The 23,626-nt window shown below is 53.1% G+C and overlaps 1 protein-coding gene and 1 non-coding gene across 2 annotated transcripts; one reads left to right on the top strand and one right to left on the bottom strand.

The window, feature by feature from the left end:
- Positions 1-392: 392 nt before the first annotated feature.
- LOC138078798 (TRIO and F-actin-binding protein-like) lies at positions 393-23,626 on the bottom strand. Its single transcript, XM_068971539.1, has 10 exons — positions 23,513-23,626; positions 19,258-19,397; positions 19,065-19,197; positions 18,250-18,389; positions 16,775-16,949; positions 15,572-15,743; positions 7,631-9,905; positions 3,137-3,251; positions 1,345-2,451; positions 393-479 (listed from the first exon to the last, which is right to left on the bottom strand). Exons 1-10 carry the CDS (start codon positions 23,624-23,626, stop codon positions 393-395), a joined length of 4,458 nt encoding a protein of 1,485 aa, XP_068827640.1.
- TRNAG-CCC (transfer RNA glycine (anticodon CCC)) lies at positions 11,509-11,581 on the top strand. The gene has a single exon. It is a non-coding gene; the product is annotated as a tRNA-Gly (tRNA).

The raw sequence follows: 23,626 nt of genomic DNA, 5'->3' as shown, positions 1-23,626 counted from the left end.
CTTTGGTCCCATTTCTCTCATCTTATACATGAGCTTCCCTGGTGGCTCAGACAATAAAGAATCCACCTGCAGTACGGGAGACCTGGGTTCAATCCCTGTGTTGGGAAGATCCCCTGGAGGAGGGCATGGCAACCCACTCCGGTATTCTTGCCTGCAGAATCCACATGGACAGAGGAGCCTGGCGGGCTATAGTCCATGGAGTCACAAAGAGTCGGACACAACTGAGCAACTAAGCACATATATGTGTGACCCACAGCAAAACGCTGAATGCATCTGGGCACTGTATCTATCTGAGGCACATATGGCAAAGTGTGTAAAGCCCCCAGCCCCAGGCCCGACACACCGTGAACCCTCCCCTGTCATCCACGGGGGAGGCAGCATGGGGCTGCACATCATGGAGATGAGGAGAGTTTGGATGAAGGAGCAGGAACCTCCACATTGCCCCAGTGGTGCCTGTCGGGGGAGCAGTTGGTCCCACACTACCGAAGACCGGGACCAAGAGAAGCTGGGCGTCAAAATATGCTGCGTCCCTGGTGAGCTGAGGCCAGGTTGCAGGGGTCTGTTCTCTAGGACCCTTCCCATCTTCACATAAACGCTCGGGGCAGCACTGACTCTGTGACCCTGCCCCTGGGCCTAAGAGATAAGGCAGGGACTTGGTGGGCATCCACTATGTGCCAGGCACTGGGCCTGCTTTCCATACAGGCCCCCACTGAAGCAGCCGTCTCAGCAGTGAGCTCAGACCAATAAGCATTTATACAACTCCTTCCCTGGGCCTGAGAGGCGCTGCAGGGGCCAGAGAGGGGTAAGTGAAGCCATCCTGGATTTTAAGGAACTTGGAATACTGCCGTGGGGAGGGGAACGTGACCACATTGGCTGCAGTCCCAGACAGGGCCAGGTAGAGGCCACCAGAAAGCAACACAAACCAAGTATTGTAGGGCCAGAAGGGGAGAAGGCCCTGGTCAGAGCATCTTGTGGGAGGCCTCAGGGTGATCTGCACAGAGCAGACCAGCGGTCCACCCCTACCCTAGCCCTTACTAGCTGTGTGATCTTGGGTGAGTGGCTTAACCTCTCTGTGTCTCAGACTCCCTATCTGTAAATACTGCCTTTCTCATCAGATTTCCGTGGAGAGTAAATGAGGAAAATACCATAAAACATTCATATCAAGATTTAGCACCTAGTAAATGCTCAAAGAAAGGGCTGGGTGTTATCACTGCAGTTTGGTGGTAGGAACAGGTTTTGGTCAGGAGGGAGATGGTGTGCAGGAGCTGAGGCGTGACCTTTCGGGAGACTTGTGTCGGGTGGGGCTGACTTTCAGGCTGTCCCTGGTTAATGAGACTGACTTACCTCCCGCCGTGGCGAGCTGGGGCCCTCTGCAGGGCTCCTGCTCCCCAACTGACCCGTCTCCTCCAGACCAGTTGTAGCTGAGGACTCTGGCCCGCTTGTCACTTTGGTCTTCGGCCACTGAGTGGAGATGCTGGTGGGGCTGGACGGCTGAGCGGAGCTCTGGGGCCACTGCCCTGGGTCGTATCCATTGACTAGTGCAGCCCCTGCTCCTCCTTCAGGCTGGCTGTGTCGGTCTTGCTCCAGCTCCAGGGTATCCTTGGTGCCTGGGGAAGCCTGGCCAGGGCCAACCCAGTGTCCCGCTGGGTCCTTGTGGAGCAACTGGGCCTGCAGGAGCTCCAGGAGGCCCTCCCAGTCCAGCCTCGGAAGATGGGAGGTGAGTGTAGGCTCCTCCGGGTGGCTCCACATCCCCTCCCTGGGTACCCCGAGAAGGCTCACCAGGTCCCTCCAGTCAAACTCAGCTTGCCTCTCAGGGCCATGCAAGTGTGGGCAGGCTTCCTCGGCGCCCCTGCCCACGGCTGGTAACGTCTCAGGCCTCTGGGATTTCGAGAACTCCCCTGGGCCTGCCCTGGAGTTCTCTGGGGGGCTCACAGGCTGGCGAGGACTGGACAGCTCCTGTAGGCTGCCCCAGCCGCGCCGAGCTGACCTGTCCGGGGGCTCCTCCCAGGTCTCTGATTGCCTCCTGTGGCCAGAGAGGCCGCCCAGCAGGCTCCAGCTCTCAGACTCCCTGGGAGGGCCCCTCCACACTCCCTCTGGGACTCTGGCAGGCCCCCGGCTGGACTCCCCGAGTCCTTGCCAGCCTCGCAGGCCCGGGCCCTCCTCCTGGCTGCGCCAGCCTCTCTCCAGGCATCTGTGTGGGCCCCGGGATCCTGGTGGCTCCTCCTGACTCCGCCACCCTCCCAGGGGCTGTCTTGGGCCCGCCCGGCCACGTTCCAGGGGTCTCTGTGTCCGCTGTTCCCTCTCAGGAGTTCTGGCTGACGTCCTCGGGGGCGGCGAGGACCCCTGGAGCCACCGGTCCCCCTCAGGCCGCCTCTCGGGGCTCCTGGGATGAGGGGCTTCTGTGCGGCTACGTCGGGCTGGTTCCGCCTGCTTCGCGGGGAGCTTGGTTACCTGAGGATGAGGTGAGGGGGTGGGTGGGGCTCCAGGCCCCTGGCTGGGTGGGGTCTGTCTAGGAGGACAGGCAGCTGGGGTCCTAGCCAGGCCTCAGGGGAGTTGCAAACTCTCTCCTCACAGCAGGCTGGATTAAAGCAGGTCAGAGAGTACCTAGGGCCCCTGAATTCCCTTCCTGGGGGTGTCAGCCCTTCCCTCTCACCCACCTTCCTCACTTCCACAAAGAAGAGCTGCTCACTTTCCAGTTTCTCCCACCACCCCTCCACCCAAGATACTGATTCCAACCTGGGCTCTCAGGGGCCAAAATCTCCACCACCAACACCCTATCCCTGGGTGGGCCTTGCCACCTAAGAGCTACTTTAAACACGCAAATCCCCACCCTAGAAGAGACAGCCTGTAGAGCTGGATTGACCCATGGGAGGTTTCCCTGAAAACTTCCCAACTTGGTAGATGCCTAATGAAGGAAGAGGGCAGCATGGAACAGCCATCTTCAAGATGGATGAACTGGGGTCTGCCTCATTTTTGCCGACTCTTTGGGAGAGAGAGGAGCTGGACACCCATGATTGGGATTTTGATCATAAAGAACCTCCCTCCCAGGACCCCCGCCCAGCATCTGGGGGAGAGGAGAAGCAATGGCCCACCCCTTGGGGGTAGAGGGGCCCCCCAGCAGGCTGGCCGTGCTCACCTCCCTGCCGAGGGCAGGGCTGGACTGTCTTCGGAGAAGTTGGCTCTGACCTTGGCTGGGCCACTGCGACCGCCCCTCGTCCCGGGCCTGGAAGGCCCCCGGTGCCTCGGACTTCCTATGAGCAAACGCAGCCGCCCCTCTGAGGGCCCTTGGGTCTGTCCCACTCCCGGCACCCTAGCTCCACTCCCACCCCCAGCGGCAGATTCAGGGACCTGCTGCAAGCTAGATGAAGGGCCCGGAGTGAGGGAGGAGCCTCTTGGGGCCTCAGTTTCCCCTTCTGCAAAATGGGGATAGTAGTCTACCTGCCTCACGGGGCTGTTGTGAAGATGAAGTGAGAAAAGGGGTGAGCACAAGTAGGGGGCTCCACCTTGGCCTTGACCCCTCCTGTCTCACTCAGTGCTTCCTTCTGGCCACTATCCCATGAGTGGCCCACAGCTCACCCACAGACATCTCAACTGGTCCTTGTGGGAATTAAGATTTATTCAGCACCTACTGTGTACCAAGCACTGCGCACACATGATCTTAATGGTAAACATTTATGGAGCACTTCCTGGGTTCCAGGCACTTGTACTATCTCACCTCATCTCCTGCAAGCCATGAGGAGGCGATCAGAGATGCATAATGTCATATGCTACCATCTCCCATTCTTTTTCCCTTCTTCCTGCCCATATGGTAAATTTTGGACTTCTGAGGCCCACCTGTTTTCCCCCTGCTACTAAAAGGTTTGCAGCCATCCTAGCTATCAGTAAAAGTGCTCTTAGCAAGATCAGAAGAACGAAATATCCCCTCTTCTCCACAATTGCAGAAAGGCCAACATAAAAGCATTCATGCAAATGTCATTTATAAGACACCCAAACTAGGCATTGTCACCACATCCAACAAAGGTAACCCCTAAGTCCCTAGTTGCAGCTAGCTGTCTTGCTTAATAATTGGTAGCCATGGCTATTAACATCTAACATGACATCTCTGTTGAAATGTAGGAACACTGAACAGAATCTGGGCACATCTCTCCCCTCCCATATATAAGACCTAACAACTCCACTGGACATTTAGGATATTTATTGCGAGAGGGTTTGAAAGTCAGACTTCATTTAAACTGACAAATGAAACTAGGTCTCTGGTGGCTAAACCACACCAGGAGGAGCCTGGGAAAGATGACCAGGTGCTGACCTTGATCAAGCCAGCAAAACAGGAAGAGGAATCTCTGCTCAGGTCTGAGCAAGGCCCTGTGCTCTGGAGTCTGCCTCTAGCTTGGAGACTAGGCTGAAACTCTATAGAGGTTTGGAGAATAAAACAATCATGGGCTTGGGCTTTGTTCCTGTCTTATGGCTTTTGTCAATGTCATTAGAATCAGATCCATAAACGAATTTGCTGTTTTGGCACTTCTTGGCATGTGACTCACAGGGAACTGAAGTTCCCCACTCTGGAGTGTTTCTGGGTTTGAAGGCTGCCTATTCAGGTTTGATTTTTAATCCAATTGGAAGTGAGAGAGTTTCCTTGCTCTGTGAGATTTGAACCTTAGAGTGAGTTTCTCTTAGAACCAGGAGCCTCTGTGAAGTAAAAACCCCAACGCTGAGTAGGTGGGGAGAATGGCAGGAAAGACCCTGTGCAGCTGGTGAGGCAAATGTGTGTTCTCGCCCGAGTGAGGGCATTTTCCATATAAACTTCAGTGTGTTAAATGAGTATTCCTTCTGAGATGTCCCCCGCCATGTGGGATGGAGAGATCAAGAAGGTTCTGACCCTTCAACTGAGACCCAGCCTTTCTGATGCTGAAGCAACAGTGTCTCCTTGGACTACGTGTTCCTGAGGGTTGGTGTGGCTGCACCAAGGGTGACAAAGGAAATACATTTCCTTTGAAAGCTTGGATGGGCTCTTCCACTTGCAGAGTGTATTAAAGAACAACAGCTGTCAAGTCTAGCAAATTCCGTGAAGGCTCTGTTTTGAATTTAAGACACTAGGAAATGCTTATACGATTCTAAGACAAGAGATTCCACATTGTAAAGCAACTATACTGCAATTAAAAAAAAAAAAAGATTCCAAAGGCATTAAGAGGGTAGGAAATGAAGATGTCAAGCCAAAATTCCTAATGCTTTAATGTGATAACCCTTTAAGGAAAATTTTCCAGGCTCAGTGAGAATGATGCTTAGAGTAGATGCTGGATAAATATATTAATGAATAAATGAGAGAAAAGTATCACTTTATAGCCACCCATTCATGAATTTCAGCCTGTCCCTTACAGATACTTAAATAGGTTTTCAAATTTTATCTTCAGAGGACAAATGGTTTCCTACTTGGAAAAAAATACCATACAAGAAGGGAAATGTTAATTACTCAGTAGAGTTGTAAAACGTTGGTTAAAAGGCAAATAATCTACTTTACCAAAACATATATGTTAAATATACAACTTTTATATATCAATCACACCTTAATAAAGCTTTTTAAAAAGATAATCTACTTCAAAGGGAGCAAAATAAAATGAAGAATCTGTGTAGAAACAATTAAATGGTTAATCAAACTATAAACATATTCCAGACTTCTGCAACAAATCTTTTATCTCTCTAAAAGTTACCACAGTAGAAAAAAAAAAGAAAGAAAATTCAGTTTTGGTTTAAAGACCCTGCTGAGTTACCAGATAAAGTCAAACGTATGCAAATTGACATTAAACCAAAGAGAGTTATGGAACTTCCCTGGTGGTGCAGTGGTTAGGACTCTAGCCTTCCAATGCAGGGGACTGGGTTTGATCCCTGGTGGGGGAACTAAGATCCCATATGCCATAAGGTATGGCCAAATGATTAAAACAATAAATAATCTTTTTTAAAAAAGAGTCATAATAAAAAGTCAAAGACAAAGGGGGTTTGCAGGGACTCCTCTGTGATACTCTGATGGTAGACACGTATCATTAAACGTTTGTCTGAACTCAGGATGTGCATCGCCAGAGTAAACCCTGCTGTGAACTGTGGACTCTGGGTGATAATGCGTCAGTGTAAGCCTATGGCTCATAACAAGTGGACCACCCTGGCGGGGGATGTTGATAGTGGAGGCAGCTGTGCACCTGTGGGAACAGGGCCTACACAGGAGATCTCTGTACTTTCCACTCAACTTTGTTGTGACCCTTAAAACTTTTCTAGAAAAAAAAAAAAAAAAACTAACAAAAAGTGTATTTTACACTGAGGCTGGAGCCCACAAAGGTTGTCACCTGGATAGTAGTAAATGGATAAAACTTTTTGGGAAAGGAAATCTGAAGAAGAAGAGATAAGACTTTTCATGCAGATTCAAATCTAAGAGAAAATGTTGTCTAAGGGACAACGAAAAGAGGGACTGTGGATGCAAAATATTACCGGCTCCTTACAGTGATAGAAATGTTCTAAAATTAGGTTGTGCTGATGGTTGTACAACTTGGTCTCCGTAAATACGCTGTAATTTATTGACTTCTACACCGAAAGTTTCAAGACTTTCAGACCTATATGTTTTTGGTTCTCTTGACCCTAACTGGGGTTGGGTCCCTAACTAATTAATTCCAGCCCTGACCCTTAAAGACTATGAGGCTGGAACTGCTGATGAAAATCTCAGCTGGATCTGGAGGGAATGTTTCTCCTCCCTGAGGCTGTGGAAAAGCAGATGCTCTGCTGGGTCTTAAACGCCTGTGTAAATGAAGCCGATGACCAAGGAGATTCGTGTGATGTCTGGACTTCAGGTGCTGTCATTGTATCCCAGAAAAGGGACATTGAACTTCCAAAGAGTCTGCCATCCTGCGGGTTCTCTTATTTAAGATATATGGCTCTGGCTATATTTTTAAAATAAATTTATTTGTATTCATTTATTTGGCTGTGCCAAGTCGTGGTTGTGGCATGTGAACCCTTAGTTGCAGCAAGTGGAATCTAGTTCCCTGGCCAGGGATCGAACCCAGGCCCCCTGCATTGGGAGCACAGAGTCTTAGCCACTGGACCACTAGGGAAGTCCCCTGGCCATACTTTTAAATTGACATCTCTGTTTTCTGAAATGTATGGGACCCATGAGTTTTGTTTGTCAAAGCAGAAAAAAAAAAATGGACTCTTTTCTTCCCCCCTCACATAACATGGGAAAAAAATAAAATAAACTTGTGACTCTCCAACGAAGAGTTTGACCTCATTTAAACAAATGTATTAAAGTCCCAATTTTACAGATGAGGAAACTGAGGCTCAAGTAGGTAAATCACTTTGCTGCATCACATAGGTTGGGGAATGGCTGTGACCCAGGATTTGAACCCAGCCTGCCTGACCCTGGCCTTTGCTCTTAACTACTAGGCTATGCGTATTATCATTTAATTGTCCAAAACAACTCTAGCACTTGGGAACAGAGAGGTGGAGTGCCTTGCCCAAGGTCACACAGCCAGGAAGTGGCAGGCGGGGAATCTAAGCCCTTTCCTCATCTGGAACCTAAGCCTGCAGACTTTCCACCTGGCCTGTTGCCAAGCCTCCTCCCCAGCCCACCTGGCCGCCCCCATCCTGGGCTCACCTGCGCTCTTGCCCGAAGAGGCGCTCCACCTCTGCGCGGCCGGGGCTGCGGGTGCGGCCCCTGTTGCTGCCCTGCGGCGCCGGCTCCCTCTGGGCCAGCCTCCTGGGTGGGGGCAGATCGGCCAGCACGCTGTACTCCTCCCTCTCCAAGTTGTGCCTGATCTCCCCTGGGGGTGCCGAGCCCCAGGAGCCCCCCGAGCTGCCCGGAGGAGGAGAGGGTGCCAGAAGTGCTAGGTCACTGGGCGGGTGGCGGGGTGGGGAGGAGGCGCGAGGGGCATCCCGGTGCCCGATGCACACCTGAGGGGGCAGCATTGGGGAGCCACGCAGAGAGTCGCTGGAGGGGGCCAGGCTCTCCATACTCGTCCCAGGAGGGTCCTGGAAGAAGAGGGAGGGCTCGGGGGGCTGGCGAGGGGGAGATGAGAAGGAGGGTGCGTCGCGGTGCCCAATGCATACCGGTGCGGGGATGGCAGGAGGCTCGCGCAAAGAGTCCATGGAGGGGACCAGGCTCTCTGTGCTGGCTCTGGGGAGATCCAGGAACAAGAGGGAGGGCTCGGGGGCTTGGCGGGGCGGGGAGGAGGCCCGGGGTGCATCACGGTACCCAATACACACAGGTGGGGGGAACTGAGGAGGATCATGCTGCAGGGACTGGTTCTCAGCATCCGATGTGCCTGGGAGGAAGGGGAAGGGGTCAAACTGGGGGTGGCGGGGGGGTGAGGAAGCCCGGGGGGCATCCCGGTGTCCAATGCATACGGCTGGGGGCATATAGGGGGGATCATGGTGGGGTGATTCACTCTCAGAGGTGTGGGGGTCTGGGAAGAAGGGGAAGGGGTCATGCTGTAAATAGCGAGGAGGCGAGGAGGCCCTAGGGGCGTCCCGGTGCCCAATGCACACAGCACACGGAGGCTGGGGGAGCTCGGAAGAGGTCTGGGGTGCACCACGGGGAGTGGGATGCAGAGGTGAGGAGGTCCTGGAGGCCCCGTGGTGGCCTGGGTTATGGGAGGTGGCAGTGGCCTGGAATGGTGAGTTGTGCTGGGTGGGCCCAGAGGAAGACTGCGGTGAGTCCCGCTGAGCTGGTCTAGCAGGAGATGAGGTCTGAGGCCGGTCGCCCTGGGTTGGCCGGAGGGCAATGGATGCCCAGGGAACCTCACTTTGCTTGGAGCGAGATGGGGAAGATGTTCGGGGGCCATCGCTCTGCGTTGGCCGGAGGGGAAAGGAGGCCCATGGGATGTCTTTGTTAGTACGGTGGGGAGAGGCATTCCGGGGGTTGTTCCGCTGAGAGGAGCGATCGGGAGAGGATGCTCTGGGATTGTCTTGTTGGGTGCAGCCCTGACAGGAGGTGCTTCCGGGGTTTTCCCGCCATGAGGAAGAGGATTTGGGATTGTCCCGTTGGGTACAAGAGGCTTTAGCGTTGTCCCTTTGGGCAGAAGAGCTTCTAAGTGTGTTCTGTGGCGCACAAGAAGGCCTGGGGTTGCCCCGCTGGGGAGTACAAGTTGGAACAGGAGCTTGAGGGTTGTCCTGTTGGGTGTAAGAGGCTCTGGAGGTGTCTTGCTGGGTGGCTCTTGGGGGAGAAGAAACCCAAGGATTATTTCGCTGGGTGGATGAGGTTCTGGGGCTGTCTCGTGAGACAACTCTTGAAGGAGAAGTTGCTCTGGGGGTGTTCCGCTGTGTGGAAGAGGCCTTGGGGGTGTCCTGTTGGGTGGACGAGGTTCTGAGGTTGTCTCGTGGGGCAGCTCTTGAGGGGGAGGTTGCTCTGGGGGTGTCCCGCTGTGTAGAAGAGGCCTTGGGGGTGTCCTGTCGGCTGGATGAGGTTCTGAGGTTGTCTCGTGGGGCAACTCTTGAAGGAGAGGTTGCTCTGGGGGTGTCCCGCTGTGTGGAAGAGGCCTTGGGGGTGTCCTGTCGGCTGGATGAGGTTCTGAGGTTGTCTCGTGGGGCAACTCTTGAAGGAGAGGTTGCTCTGAGGGTGTCCCGCTGCGTGGAAGAGGTCTTGGGGGCATCCTGTTGAGTAGGTGAGGTTCCAGCGTTGTCCCGTTGGATGATTCGGAGGGGAGAGGAGGCTCGGGAGGCCCCGCGTTGTGGGGAAGCAGCCTGGACAGCGTTCCTTGGGGCAGAGCGATGGAGAGAGGAAGCCTGGGAGGTGGCACTACGCAGACCACTCTGTGGTGTCGCGGGGGAGGCAGGGGTCGGCGCCGACCGGGACTGCTCCAAGGAAAAGTACCTGCTTTCTCCCCGGAGCTTGGCCCAGTGCTGTCCGGCACTTCGGTTCCCACCTCCAGAGCCTAGAGAGAGGAGGCAGTTTCAAGACAAGCGGAGAGGTCCAGGCGGCTCCCACAGCCTACCTTTCCTGGTCCCCTAGGATGGATGACTGGGGCAGACCCCATACCATCTCCTTGGAGGTCCTCACACACCTCTGCCCCTCGGAGCAAGCAGACTGCAGGAGGGCTTAGGCGCCCCTCTCAGGCTGAAGTCAGGCATTTGAAGTTGAAAACCAGGCAGACTCCATCAAAGTGGGGTGGGTGGTAGAGCCAAAGGTCACATAGTGACCTTCAGAAAAGAAGCAAACTCTTCAAGAGTAGTTTTGAAAACTGCCTCTGTGAGCCCAGAGAGGAAGAGCTGGATCTCATAGCAGCTACCAACAACTTTCCATTTCTGTTCTACTTTCTGCAATTGGATTCCCAGAACTTCCTCCCTCCCTTCCAGTGAGACTCCTGTGTGATAGCTCTAGAAATTTCTTTTTATGAACAGGCAGCAATGGCCTCACCTGAGGGGGTTTCTAGAAATGCAGGCTCTCAGCACCACCACCCACACCGGGCACACTGCATCAGAATCCACATTTTAATAAGATTCCGAGGCCATCTGCACACACGCCAGAGTTGAAGAAGCCTTAGTCTAAGGGATTCGCATAACTTCCCTATTCAGGGAGGGACACCCTCACAACCCCCATCCCCATGAAGGGGCAGCATGATGGTGCCTCTCACCCTCCACCCATCTCAGTCCCTTGGTCCCCAAGCATATGGTAGCCACCAGCCCTGTGCACGTACGTCCCTGGGTTGGTGCTTCAGAAGAGAACTAAAGACTATTGTGGCCTCAGCTTGACGGGGCCATGACTGCCTTCACTAAAGGCCATGCTTCAGAGTCCTCTTTTCTGGGAAGTTCCCTGGTGGCCCAGTGGCTGGGATTCACTGCCTTGGCCCAGGGTTCAGTCTCTGGTGGGGGAACTGAGATCCCACAAGCCGCATGGCTTGGCCAAAAAACAAAAAAGTAATCCCTCTTCTCCTACTTCGAAACTTCTGCCTCCTCCAAGCTCTCTGAGCTGGTATCACTGAACGCTGAGTCTCTAGTGCCCTTCAGGGGACTGGAACCACACACAGAGTGGCACTTAAAGTTTTCATTGCTGGGAATTCCCTGATGGCCCAGTGGGTGGGACTCGGCATTTTCACTGCCAGGGCCCGGGTTCCACCTACGGTCAGGGAACTAGGATCCTGGAAGCCAGCATAGCACTGCCCCCGAGGAGAAAATTTTTTTGCCTGTTGTTGCCTGATGGACTGACGTCCCATGACATTCCAAATCTGCCACCTTCTCTCATCTACCTCTTCCCACCTCCCCGCTCTCAGCCTCCCTCCTTTTTCACCTGGATGGTTACAATAGTCCTCCAACATGTACACTCCGGGCACAAGGTCATCATCTACCCAGGGAGATCCTTTCAAAGAGCAAACCTAGCTAGACCACCCCAGCTTATAAGGAGACTGAGAGCTATCTCAGAGGGGAGAAATTTCACAAGACATAATGATTAAATGCAAAGTGGGATTCTAGATTGGGTCCTGCAACAGAAAAGAGACATTTGAGGAAAAGGTGAATCCAAAGAAAGTCTGCAGTGGGAATTCCCTGGTGGTCCAGTGGTTAAGACTCCACACTCCCAATGCAGAGGGCCCAGGTTCGATCCCTGGTCAGGGAACTAGATCCCACGTGCTGTAGCTGAGTTCACATGCCTCAACTAAAAGATTCCACATGTGGCAACTAAGACCCAGCACGGCCAAATAAACACATAAACGTTTAAAACAACAAAGACAGTCTGGAGTTTAGTTAGCAGCATTGTTACCAGCGTTAATTTCTTAATTTTGATGATTGGGCTATAATTATGTAAGATGTCAGCAATGGAGGAAACCGAGTGAAGAGTATAATCAAAACTCTCTGTACGATTTTTGCAACTATTCTAAAAGATTTAAAAACAAGCACACAAACCACTTTCGGGGCTCCCAACTGCACTTGGAATAAAACCCAGGCATTTCCCACGGCCAGCAAGGCTCTGCCCACCTCCTCTGGCCTCCAAGGTCCCTGTGGGCAGGGGTCTCACCTTTTCACTTACAGCTGTGTCTCCTGTGTCTAGTACACCATAAGTGAGCAGTAATGTTGCACCACCACCTTCCAGCTCCGAGCTCTGCCTCGTCGTGCAGTCTTCCAGCCCGGTGAGAGCCTGGGTGCTGGCTGAGATGGCATTTCCTGCCCCTCCCAGAGGCTCACAGCTGGTTTAGCACCCCAGGCCCAGTTCCTTCCCTTTCCCCTCATCAGTGCATCCTTTGAGCCTGGCCCAACCAGGATCTGACTTCATTCCTGCAGCCCCTTTATTGAGCACACGGGGCAGACTATGCAGATGGTCAGGGCATCTGTGTTTTGTCCCTCAGCCAGCCGGGGGCTCGGCACAGCCTGCTCCATCCAGTGTGTTTGCAAACTGGGAGGAGCCCTAGAGGGATGTCAAAGCGTTCCCAGCATCTTGCACCTGGCTGATTCCTCCCAGGCCGTGGCCTCCTGCTGCAATTTGGGAGCTTGCCACCAGGTGGATGGCAGTCACTGCCGTCACATAGTGAGGGTTCCCCCACCCCCACCCCCCTACCCTGTGTTTAAGAGCAAGAAAGCAGATGTCTAGTACAAAACCCCACCACGATCAGCCCATTCACACTGGGGAGGCACTTCTTCCCACAAGCCCTCTCCCCAGGGCCTGAGAGGGCAGGGCAGTGGGGGTGGGGTGCTGACAAGATCTGATGAATGTTTTTAAAAGATGGCTCAGCTGCTGGAGGGAGAATGGACTGAAGGGGCCTGGCAAATCCAGAGACTGGAGGAGGCTCCAGCAATATCCCCTAGTTTGATCAGGGAGCAGTGGCAGAGACGGCAAAAAGGAGACATATTTTGGAATGTGTTTTGGAGGTGCTGACCAGAACTGCTGCTGATTGGACATAAAGCATAAGGAGGGACTTCTGTGCTGGTCCAGTGGCTAAGACTCTGAGCTCCCAATGCAGGGGCCCCGGCTTCAATCCCTGGTCAGGGAACTAGATCCCACATGCCACAACTGAAGGATCCTGCGTGCTGCAGTGAAGACTGGAGATCCTCTGTGCTTCAAGACCCACGTAGCCAAATAAATAAATAATTTTTTTAAAAAGACCTCATGACAATTCACCTCTAAGCCATCCATGAAAAGTGTTAGTCACTCAGTCACATCCAATTCTTTGCAACCCCATGGACTTTAGCCCACCAGGCTCCTCTGTCCATGGAATTCTCCAGGCAAGAATACTGGAATGGGTAGCCATTCCCTTCTCCAGGGGATCTTCCTGACCCAGGGATCAAACCTGGGTCTCCTGCACTGCAGGCAGATTCTTTACTGTCTGAGCTACCAAAGAGCCCTTCCATGTGCACCTCCTGAGTGAGGACAGGCTGCTTCTGTCATCACACTCAGGAAGTACAACATGGATACAATACATAAAGTCCACATTCAAACTTCCCCTCTATCCCAATAATGTCTTTCATAGCTCTTTATTTCCTATCCCAGATCCAAGCCCGGATACACATGGCATTTCGCTTCCCTGACTCTTTTATTCAAGAACAGTTCCTCAGTCCTTTTTGGTCTTTCATGAAGAATCCTGTCAGTTAGTTTGCAAAATATCCCTCAGTTTGGGTTTGTCTGATGTTCTGTTGGGATTAGAGGCAGGTGATAGATTCTTTTTTTTTTTTAGCAGCCAAACTGGGAAAAGATGCTGTGTCCTCCCCTGTGCACCAGGCAGGGGCACCCAGCCAGTTTGCCCCATGCTAGGATGCTGAGCGACCACTTGGTTAAGCTGGTGTCTGCCAGATCTCCCCATCCTAAGGATGTCTTTTCCCTTCGTAATCGATGTGTAATCTGAGGGATGATACTTTGAGGCCACGTGAATATCCTGTTCCCCAACAACCCTTCATGCAGGAATTTAGCATCTGCCAGTGATTGTGCCTAAACCAGTTATTCCTACAGTGGCCATGACAGTCTCTTTACCTGGTTTCTCATCCTGCAGTCTCACCCCGCATCTTTTGCATCCTTGCCCTAGTGAAACTCTTTTAAGGCTCAGGACCAATGACATCACTCCCCTCCTCAAAAACCTTCCGTGGCTCCCTACTTCTTGGAGGAGAAAGTCCATGGACTTTTCTGGTGATCCAATGGTTAAGAATCTGCCTTGCAGTGCAGGGGATGGGGGATCGATCCCTGCTCAGGCAACTGAATATCCCGTATGCCTTGGAGTAACTAAGCTTGCATGCCACAACTCCTGAAGCTGCTTGCCACAACTAGAGTCTGTGCGCCACAATGAAAGATCCTGCATGACAACGCAATGAAGAACCCACATGCTGCAACTCAGACCCGACACAGTCAGAGAAATAACAAAGAAAAAATAAAGGACATAGAGACACTTTTAAAAAAGAGAGAGAGAAGAAGAAAGTCCAAACCCCTTGGCTCGAGTCGAGGCCCTGCATGGTTTGGCCCAACTATATACCTCCCTCTTTGCTGAAGCTGTGCATACCAGGATACTCCCTCATCACTCCTAGCCTGTACTCAGCAGTTTCCTCAGCTAGAGCGCCACGTCCAGAAGGTGTTCCTCTGAGTCCTTCCCTGGCTGGAATGCAGCTCTTTCTGCTCTGCCTCTGTCCCTGCAGCTGTTTCTGCTCTTCCTGTGTCCTGGGCTTCTGATCTCCTGTCTGTTTGCTTTACTGAATGATGAGCTTTCTGGGACAGAGACCATGTCTATCTCCCCCTGAACACCCAAGGTGTCCAGCATAAGGTCTTACGCACAGTTAGTGCTCATATGTTTGATGTCTGAATGCTACAGGGCCGTGGAAAGCCCAGACTGCCCCGTGGGGTTAGGACATGGATGCCCCATCTCACATCTCCAAATTCTCGTGATGCTGAAGACACGGGCCTGGAGGCAACACAGTGGAGTAGTGATGGACGGCCCAGCATCCAGGGTGGACCAGTGTCACAGGCATCAGTGGGCTTGGCCTGACCAGCGTCTTTTGTTTCTCTCTGGAAACATCACCTTAATTTCCTCCAGGCCATCTCCTCTCCCTGACTCTCAGACCATGAGGTTTGCACATGGGGCTGATCCCATCCCTGGTCACCAGTTTGGGCATGAGAACCATGCTGGGTCCACGGAGAACCCTTCCTGGGACCGCAGCTGCATCAATAGGGAAGACTGTACCCTTTTACTGTGGGAGTTGAAAATTAGGTTAAGATACAGCCTGGCACTGCTGCTGCTCAGCATGTCATCATCAGGGGAGGATCTGGCTGAGAATGAAGCCAACACAGAAGTAAGCAGAGCAGAGACCAGATTTCTGATGCTGCCTGAACACCTGGATCCAGCCAAACCTGAAGTCATTCCCCTAGACTTTCACTTAGTCAGTTTCTGTCACTTGCAGCCTGAAGATCCTGACCCACCAGTTGTGAGATGATGTATTTAAAGCAAGTTGCATGGCACATTATGTCTGCTCCATAACTATATGGGAACTGTTACTGTTATTGATCTAAGCTGTCAAAATAAGATGTAACCAGGGGACCACGTGACCAGAAACCTGGCTATCTGGCTCCAAGTTCCCAGGCCATCACCACACCTGTGGTCACAGGGACCAACCTGGCTTGGCAGAAGGTACTTACCCTCCTTTTTCTGGCCTGCAGTGTCTCCTCCTCCCACAGGGGCCTGGGTGAGGAGAGGAGGAGCCTTGCGGGCACCATCAGCCCTTGGCACCTCCTGCGACTTCCGTGGGATCATCACGGTGAAGTTGTCCCCACTGGGGTCCTCCTCCCGTCTCTCAACAGTGTCCCAGTCCTGCCCGAGAAGGGGAGGAGAAAGTCTGTTTGGAATGCAAAAAGAGAGAGCCCAGAGCCTGCACTCCCCGCGTGAGATGGGTAGATGGAAGGGAAAGGAACTGACATTGAAACAGCACCTGCTGTATACTCAGGACTGTGCTGGGATCTTCAATCGACCCTGTGCAGTAGGTACGTCCACGGGCGCTAAGACTTTGCCCAAAGTCATACAGCGGGAGGAGACTTGTACCCAGGGGAGTCAGACTCCACGTGGTAGCAGGGCCTTAGTATAGGGGCCCCACCCCAGAGACATTCCAGAATCCCCAGAGAAGTAGGTGTTTTCAAAACCTAGCCCCACTGCTTCCCAGATGTATGGCCTCAAGTAGAACGATTCTCTTCTCTGAGACTCAGGTTTCCTGCCCCACGTCAGGGCCATGAAAGTCTCTGCCTCAGAGAGGGGTGGTAAGACTTCCCAGGACACTGCCCACGGGCTGGGATGTTTTATTCTGAATCTTCTCACTTTCCCTTATGCTCTCATGGACAGTTTGCCTCTTGTGGCCCAGGACAGACCTTTGAGGGTTCCCCTCAAAGGAAGTTCCCCTGAGTCTCCTCTTTTCCCGGCTAAACGGCCACCACCCCCAAACCCTGCCCTTGCCAGGCCCCCCAGCCTTCTCTCTTTCCTCTGATCCTCCGAGATCTATGCCAGGGCTGGTTATGGGGCTGACCAGTGTGTGACCAGGGCAGGGCCCAGGGCCAGTCTCACTTTTGCTCTGGGCACCACACCCAACATCCCAGCCTCTGTGAGCTGAGAGATTTTGGCAGCCGGAGCTCGTTGGTGATTCACCAGGAGCTGAAATGCCTGCTTCCATCTTGTCATAGCCAGACCTTCAGCCCCACTTGGCTGGCCCTGCAGAGTCCCCGCCCCTCCATGGGCAGCGTGGGCTCCTCTCCCTGGTGTGAGAGGCTCAGCCCTGTCTGGAGGCTTGGGCGGGATCCCAGGGCTGGCCTGGGGCTGACACCTGCTCTTGCCCTAGCCTCCCGCCCCCATCTCACCACCAATGATGAGTCGCTGGTATCATCAGGGGCTTCACTGGTGCCAGAGTCAGGGCTCTCGTTGAAGCTGCCACACGGGGAGGAGGCCAGGCCCTCCAGGTAGGGAGCTGCCTCAGGTTCCCGGCTCCTGGAGGCAGCTGTGAAGCCCTCTGCCAGGAGCCCTGCTGGCGGGCCCCTGGGAGAGGAGACAGACTCATGACTTTTTCCCTCAAAGTAATAGGAGTTAAGGAGTAACACCCCACCACGGCTCAGGTACACACACAGCCCATGTTTGGGCGGAGGAGAAAGCTAACACCAAGGGCTGTCTGTGCTCCGCCCTTCTCAGGGCCTATCTCATTTAGCTCCAAAACACTCCCTTTTAAGTGAGTGTAATGATTCCCATTTTACAGATGAGGAAACTGAGGCTCACAGAAGTGAAGGGACTGGACAAGGTCACAGAGCTAGGAAAAGGCAGAAAAGCGTTGTGACTCAGGGCTGTGGCCCCAGCCCTAACCATGTCCCTGGAGCAGAAGAGAGAATCCCAAACTCGGTAAGACTAAGCAGACAGAATCGTGCTGGGCTAATGGGGGGCTTTGAGAGGTAGCAGGGCTCCAGGGGAAGTGACAGGGCCACCAGTATGGATACCAGGGACGGGGCTGTAAAGAAAGCCCTGCTTTAAAGAAGCCAGTAGGTTAGAGTTGGCTTTATCCCCAAAGAGTGACCCACAGATCAGCCTGTGAGATAGAAAAGGGTGATGACCTTTAAAAGAGGCCTGTGAGCAAATAAGTTTGAAATATATTACATACTTCTACCTTCCCCACCCAAAAGCACAATGCATACTAGCAAACTAAAACCTCTGACAAGTCCTGCAAAAAAAGATACTCAAATTTGTTTATCCCAGACTTTCTGAAACATTTGAATTCAGCACTGTTTTGTTTTTAAATAGGAACACACAGTCCCAAAACAATGCTGATGTGATTCAATAACTCTAAATAAAAAAAAAAACAGGGAAACTGAGGTATAAAAAGAGGCCAAAACTTGCTTTTAAGTTCCCGCAGCCCATCAGGGAGGGAGCTGAAGCTAGAACTCAGGTTTCAAGACTCTCAGCCATGGCCTCCAAGGCACCATGGCCCCAAAGAGGGACTTCAGTCCAACTGAGGCCCAGAGTGGAGACAGCCTGGAGCAGTGCATGGTCAGATAGGTGCGTGATAACAAGTGCCCCTGGGTGTGAGACTGTTTAATCTTTTAAAGCAAAAGGAACCAGGAGATGTGAGCAGGCTGTGGGCCATGCCCACACAGGGTGGTTACACGGCTGCTTCATCCCCCAAAGGAACGTGCCCACTGCTCCTGTGCCCAGGCCAAGTGGACGGACCATGTGACCCACGCCAGCAGCCATCACAGGCAGAGGCTGCCATCATGAAGGGGTGCGGGGTGAGAGGGGTGAGGGCATCCTACCCTGCGAATCCCTCCTCAGGCCCCAGGGTCCTACTACCCACCTCTCACGCTCTGGCCCACGGCCCGGACCCACCACAGACTGGCAGCTGGAGGTCGGGGTGCTGAGCGGGTCCTCAGGGGCAGGCCGGCGGCGGGGCAGGTCGCAGTAGGGCACCTCAGCGCTCGAAGGCCTCCCAGGCTCCTAAGACAGAGTTGGAGAGGAGGCAGCTCACGGCCCACGTGGAGGCTCCCCTCCCCCTTCGCAGCCCCTCCCCCCACCAGGCGGTGTGGAAGTCTCCAGACAGCTCCTCGGGGATCTCCGCTTCTCAAGGAGAGCTGTCCGTCAGACTGGAAGCGCCCCTGGGGACCCAAGCTGGGGACTGGCAGAGGTACAGGGTGTGTGCATGCGCACATGTATGTAGGTATGTGTTCGTGTAAATTCCTGCGGTGTGTGCAAGGATTCGCGTGTGCACGTACGTGTGCATGGCCAGTGGGTATGTTGGTGCGTCTGTTTACAGAGTGCATATACATTTGTTTATATGTGTTTATAAACACAGGCATCAACATACCCACTAGATTTGTGTACACAAGCAAGCCTCTGTGTGTTGGCACACATGTGTGAGTGTGTGCCTGAGGATGTGAAGCGCACAAAAGGATCCCAAAGGGTCTTCTGTCACCAAGAGACATGGATGAGGACCGACGGGAAGGGGGAGGATCAAGCTGACCAGAGAATGTAGGAAAATGTCCAAGGGAGGAAGAGATGGGAAAGGAGACCTTGGAGAAAAGGAGAGAGACGCCCTCCAAAAGGAGAGTCTGGGGCTCCAGGGCTGGAAGGTCAAGGTCCCAGGAGTGGGGAAGGGGTCCCTGAACCAACTACCGGCTCCTCGCTGCCTCCAGCCTTAAGCAGGGCCACACCTGCGAAGGCAGGTGCTGGGCTCACCCGGGGGGAACGGCTGCTCACCTCTGGGATGGCCCCCCCACTTTTCCCCATCTCCTGGGGTGGCAGGGCCCTCCCTCAGTAGGGGAGACAGCGGCCGCGGCACTCTGCACCCCGCCTCCTCTCCAGTTACCTGGGCGGCGGGCTCCGGCGGTGGCAGCTGTCGGCTGTCAGCACCTTTGTCCCCGGGGGGCTCCGGCTCAGGCCCCCGCGCTGCCGCCCTCCCAGGCCCCGACTCTGGGCCGTGGCGGCGGCGGCCGAGGCAGCAGAAACCTTAGAGGGCCCAGCTGTGGGAGCAGGGGCCCCTCATTACTGTTTCATAAGCCGGGGCCCAGCCAAGAACAATGCAGGACATGAAACCACAGGAACCTGATCCTCGCGGCTCACCTGAGAGCAGGGACGGGCGGGGGGCCTGGGCACGGGCTCCCTGGGGACCCTGGAGCCCAGAACCAGGGCGGAGGCTATAGCCCCAGGGTGGGCACAGAGTCTCCGGGTTACAGGGAGGCCAACCCTCGGGGACCTGGGCAATGCCAAGGAGTGGGCTGGAGTGTCTGCTGAGCCAAGCTGAGCCAGAGAATGCCCAGCTGGGTTCAGTTTCACCCCCTGCCCCAGAGCCAGATTCTGATCAGCGCCCAGTGGCAGGAGGTGTCAGAACTGCAGCCCAGCCTGGCGCCTTGGCTGCCCTGGGGACCTTGCCACATGAATGAAGAGGGAGTGGCTCTTGGGGCATCGTCAAGGGGTCCCAGCCCAGCTGGGGCCACCAGGACCCCCAGTTTGTCTTGGTACCTGCTCCCTGCTTTTACCTCCAGCCCCATCACTACCCCTCACCCGCACGAGTAGGCCCAGCAGCTAGTCCCCAGCTCTGATTTCCTGTCTGGCGGGTCAGCACGTGCTCTGTTTCTGGCCTCAGACAAACATCAGGCCCAATCCTGGCGCCTCTACTTCCCAGCTGAGTGATCTCGGCCTAGTGACTTCCCTCTCTGAGCCTGGTTTGCTCATCTATAAAGTGGAGGTAATTAATGGACCCACCTCCTAGGGGTGTTATGAGAATTACATCAGTTAATGAGTAAAAGGCTTATAACACTGCCTGGTCTGTACATATTAATATCATAAACAATGTAAAAACAATCAATGGAACTTTATTAGTGTTAAATCAATGATATGTTAAATACACTTAAGAATAGATGCATTGGAAAGGAATATGTGGAGCCTGACATACAGCAAGACCCTTGCACTTAGCCCCTCACCCCTCCATCCAGAACCTGGCCACGACCCGGTCAAGACTGTGTGACTTCCAGGGATAAGCCCGCCCGCACCTTTCAGCCTGGGAGACTCAGCTGAGAGCACAGCAGAGAGGCATCCAGAGCCTAGGAGCCTAGGGGAGCTGAAGTAAGCTTCTGGAAAGGGTTCTGGGGCCTGGGGCCATTTCTGCATTTCCTTAAAAAAAAAAATTCTCGATTTTATTTTAATGTATCTATTTTTGGCCATGCCCCATGGCATATGGGGTCTTTAGTTCCCCACCAGGGATCAGACCCCATGCCTCCTGACTTGGAAGTTCCGTGTCTTAACCACTGAACTTTCAGGGATGTCCCTGCATTTTCCAACATAGGTGAAGACGTCAGAACTGGCTCTAACCCCAAGTGATACATTTATCAGGCCCCTCAGGGATGAGTTTGCTTCACAGTGTAATTAAGGATTCAGCTGGGAAACGCACAGCTCCATCCATGCCGGGGGGTGCTTTTTTAACACACAGATTTCGTGACTCCACATGTTTGAACCTGTTCATCTGTGAGCAGGGCTTTCATCAGTGCTAGATCCTGATGACTCGAAAGCCTCTATCTTCCGCTGAGTCTGGTTCCTGAGCTCTTTATAGTAAGTAAAGCCCCCTCATCCTCACTGTGTCCCCCAGGCACTTTGTGCTTACCACCCCAAACAACTCCAAACAAACCTCTTATCCCAGGAACCCTGCCCTGGGAAAAAACTTAGCAGTCAACCATGTTCTGGCCCCTCACGCTACTCAGCGGCCAAATCCTCTACATTCTCCTATTCAGTTAGTTTTGAAATGTGTCCATTTGCCTCCATCCCCAAATCCCCGTCATCTCTGACGAGAGTAATTGCACCTTTTCCTCTTTGGTCACCTGGCTCACTCACACTCAGCTGTCCATTCACTGTCCTGCAGTCAGAGTGACTTTGGAAAATGCAAATCTGATCACATCAGTCCCGTGTTTAAAATCTTTAGTGGTTCCCCATGCCTCTCAGGGAAAAGTCTAACGTCCCCACAAGGCTGGTGAGACCAGCTCCCCACCCCACTCTCCATCCTTGGCTTCTCTCCCTTCTCAAGTGTGCCTCCTACTTTCTGCCTCAGGGGCTTTGCACACACTGTTTCCCTCCTCTTCCCCCAACCTCACTGGCCATGCCCTCATAGTCCTCACCAGGCAGCTAAAATATCATTCACTTGGAATAACATTCCCCAATACCCTACCATTTATCCTCATGCCACTTGCTGTTCCTTTACAACATCTATCTCAGCCATCATGAACTATTTGCCTGATTACTTTGTCTCCATTTCTCTTGCTTGACTACAAACCCCATGAACCAGAAACTCTGCCTGTTCTATTTAGCACTGTTTCCCCAAATCTAGCATAATGCCTGACACATTTTAAGCACCTCTTCAGGACTTCCCTGGCAGTACAGTGGTTAAGACTCCATGCTTTCACTGCAGGAGGCAAGGGTTTGATTCCCGGTCAGGGAACTAAGATCCCACATGCCCTGTGGTACATCCATAAAATTAAAAAAGTAAAAGAAGAAAAAAAGCACCTCTTCAATACATGTGAACACACAAGATGGCCCAAGGTCTCATCTGGGAAGGGGTAGGACTGAGACTAGCACTCAGACGTGTCTGAACCCAGGTTCCTTCTCCTGTTCCAAGTTTGCCATCCCCCCACCCACTGGGAGAAGGTCATCTGCAGGGGAGACGGACTCAGAGGGCTTTCAAGCATCTGCTTCCTGAACTTGGGGCTGAGGGCTGGGGAGCTATTTTTGGCAGTATCAGGACAGGTAGAAAAGAATCTCCCAGGTTTATTTTTCTGGTTGGGAAGATGGAAGAAAGGAAACTAGTGTGTACTGAATTAGCCACATGTGACTTGGGTTACGCAGGGCTGGATGCCCTGAGAGAAAGGATTTGTTGCCCCACTTTACCCATCAGGAGAGTGAAACCAGAGAGGTCAATGACTCATGGTCACACAGCAGGCGAATGGCAAACTAGGACTGGAACTCTGGTCGGCCTGGCTCCAAAGCTGAATAGCAACCCCCTTATAATGACCACTTCTCAGAGCCTAATGCTTGCATGGAGACGGCCACCAGGCTCAAGAGGGGCACTGGGAATAGCAGAGTCATTAGGAGGTCAGCGTCAAGCACTTTTGAAGAGTCACGGTCTCATGCTTCTTATAACCCCAGGTTTACACAGACCAGGGCTGAGCCTAAAACTTCATCCATCACAAAGTGAGAAAGTGCCTCCCCTTTCACTCCTCCAGTACCTTCAAGGAGAAAGCCCTCAGTGGGTATGGGGTATCTATAATACCTAACACCTACCAATCTCCCTTTTAACAGACAGACAGCAGGACCCAGGCTCAGAACCCCTTTTTAAAAAAAATGTTGGTCACCCTACTTGGCATGTGGGATCTTAGTTCCCTGTCCAGAGATCAAACCAGCACCCTCTGCAGTGGAAGCACAGAGTCTTAACCACAAGACTGCTGGGGAAGTCCCAAGCTCAGAGCCTTTAGCCTGTAACGATACTTCCTGGTTAGAATTTAATGGCATTTCTGACTTTCTTTTTCCTTTTCCTTTCTTTCCTTTTGATCTTCTATATGAAGGACATGATCCTAGTTTTCTATCTGTGGTGGTGTGGATTTAAAGAATAATACAGCAAGTAATGGGCTTCCCAGGTAGCGTTAGTGGTAAAGAACACGCCTGCCAACGCAGGAGACTTAAAAGACGCAGACTCGATTCCTGGGTCAGGAAGATCCCCTAGAGGAGAGTGTGGCAACCCACTCCAGTATTCTTGCCTGGAAAATCCCCATGGACAGAAGAGCCTGGCGAGCTACAGTCCACAGAGTCGCAAAGAGTCAGACACAACTGAAGCAACATTACAGCAAGAAATAGGTTATAATGAGGCTTGGCAAAAAATGGTCAGAGCAGGAGAACGACTGGCATTCGGGAAACATGAGCATGGTTCTACCGCCTCACTGCACAGACTGGGAAGACAGAGGTTCTGACCACAAGGAAGGTCAGTGTCTGGGTTCAGCTGCAAGTTCGTGGCCCGGCCAAGCACCCACATCATAGACTGCCTTGTCCCAAACCACCCCAACCACTCTGGGAAGCCTACCCACCTGGTGCCTTGCTCTCTGGGCCTCCTCAGGGTGGCAGCAGTCCTGACAGCAGCTCTGGGCCAGCACATCAGCTTCAAAGTGTTCGCAGGGGGCATTTCCAGCCACCCCCTCCAT

The sequence above is a fragment of the Capricornis sumatraensis genome, chromosome 4, assembly GCF_032405125.1.
Source record: "Capricornis sumatraensis isolate serow.1 chromosome 4, serow.2, whole genome shotgun sequence".
Lineage (NCBI taxonomy): Eukaryota > Metazoa > Chordata > Mammalia > Artiodactyla > Bovidae > Capricornis > Capricornis sumatraensis.
Note: the sequence above shows the minus strand (reverse complement) of the source record. Positions and strands in the feature narration are given on the sequence as shown.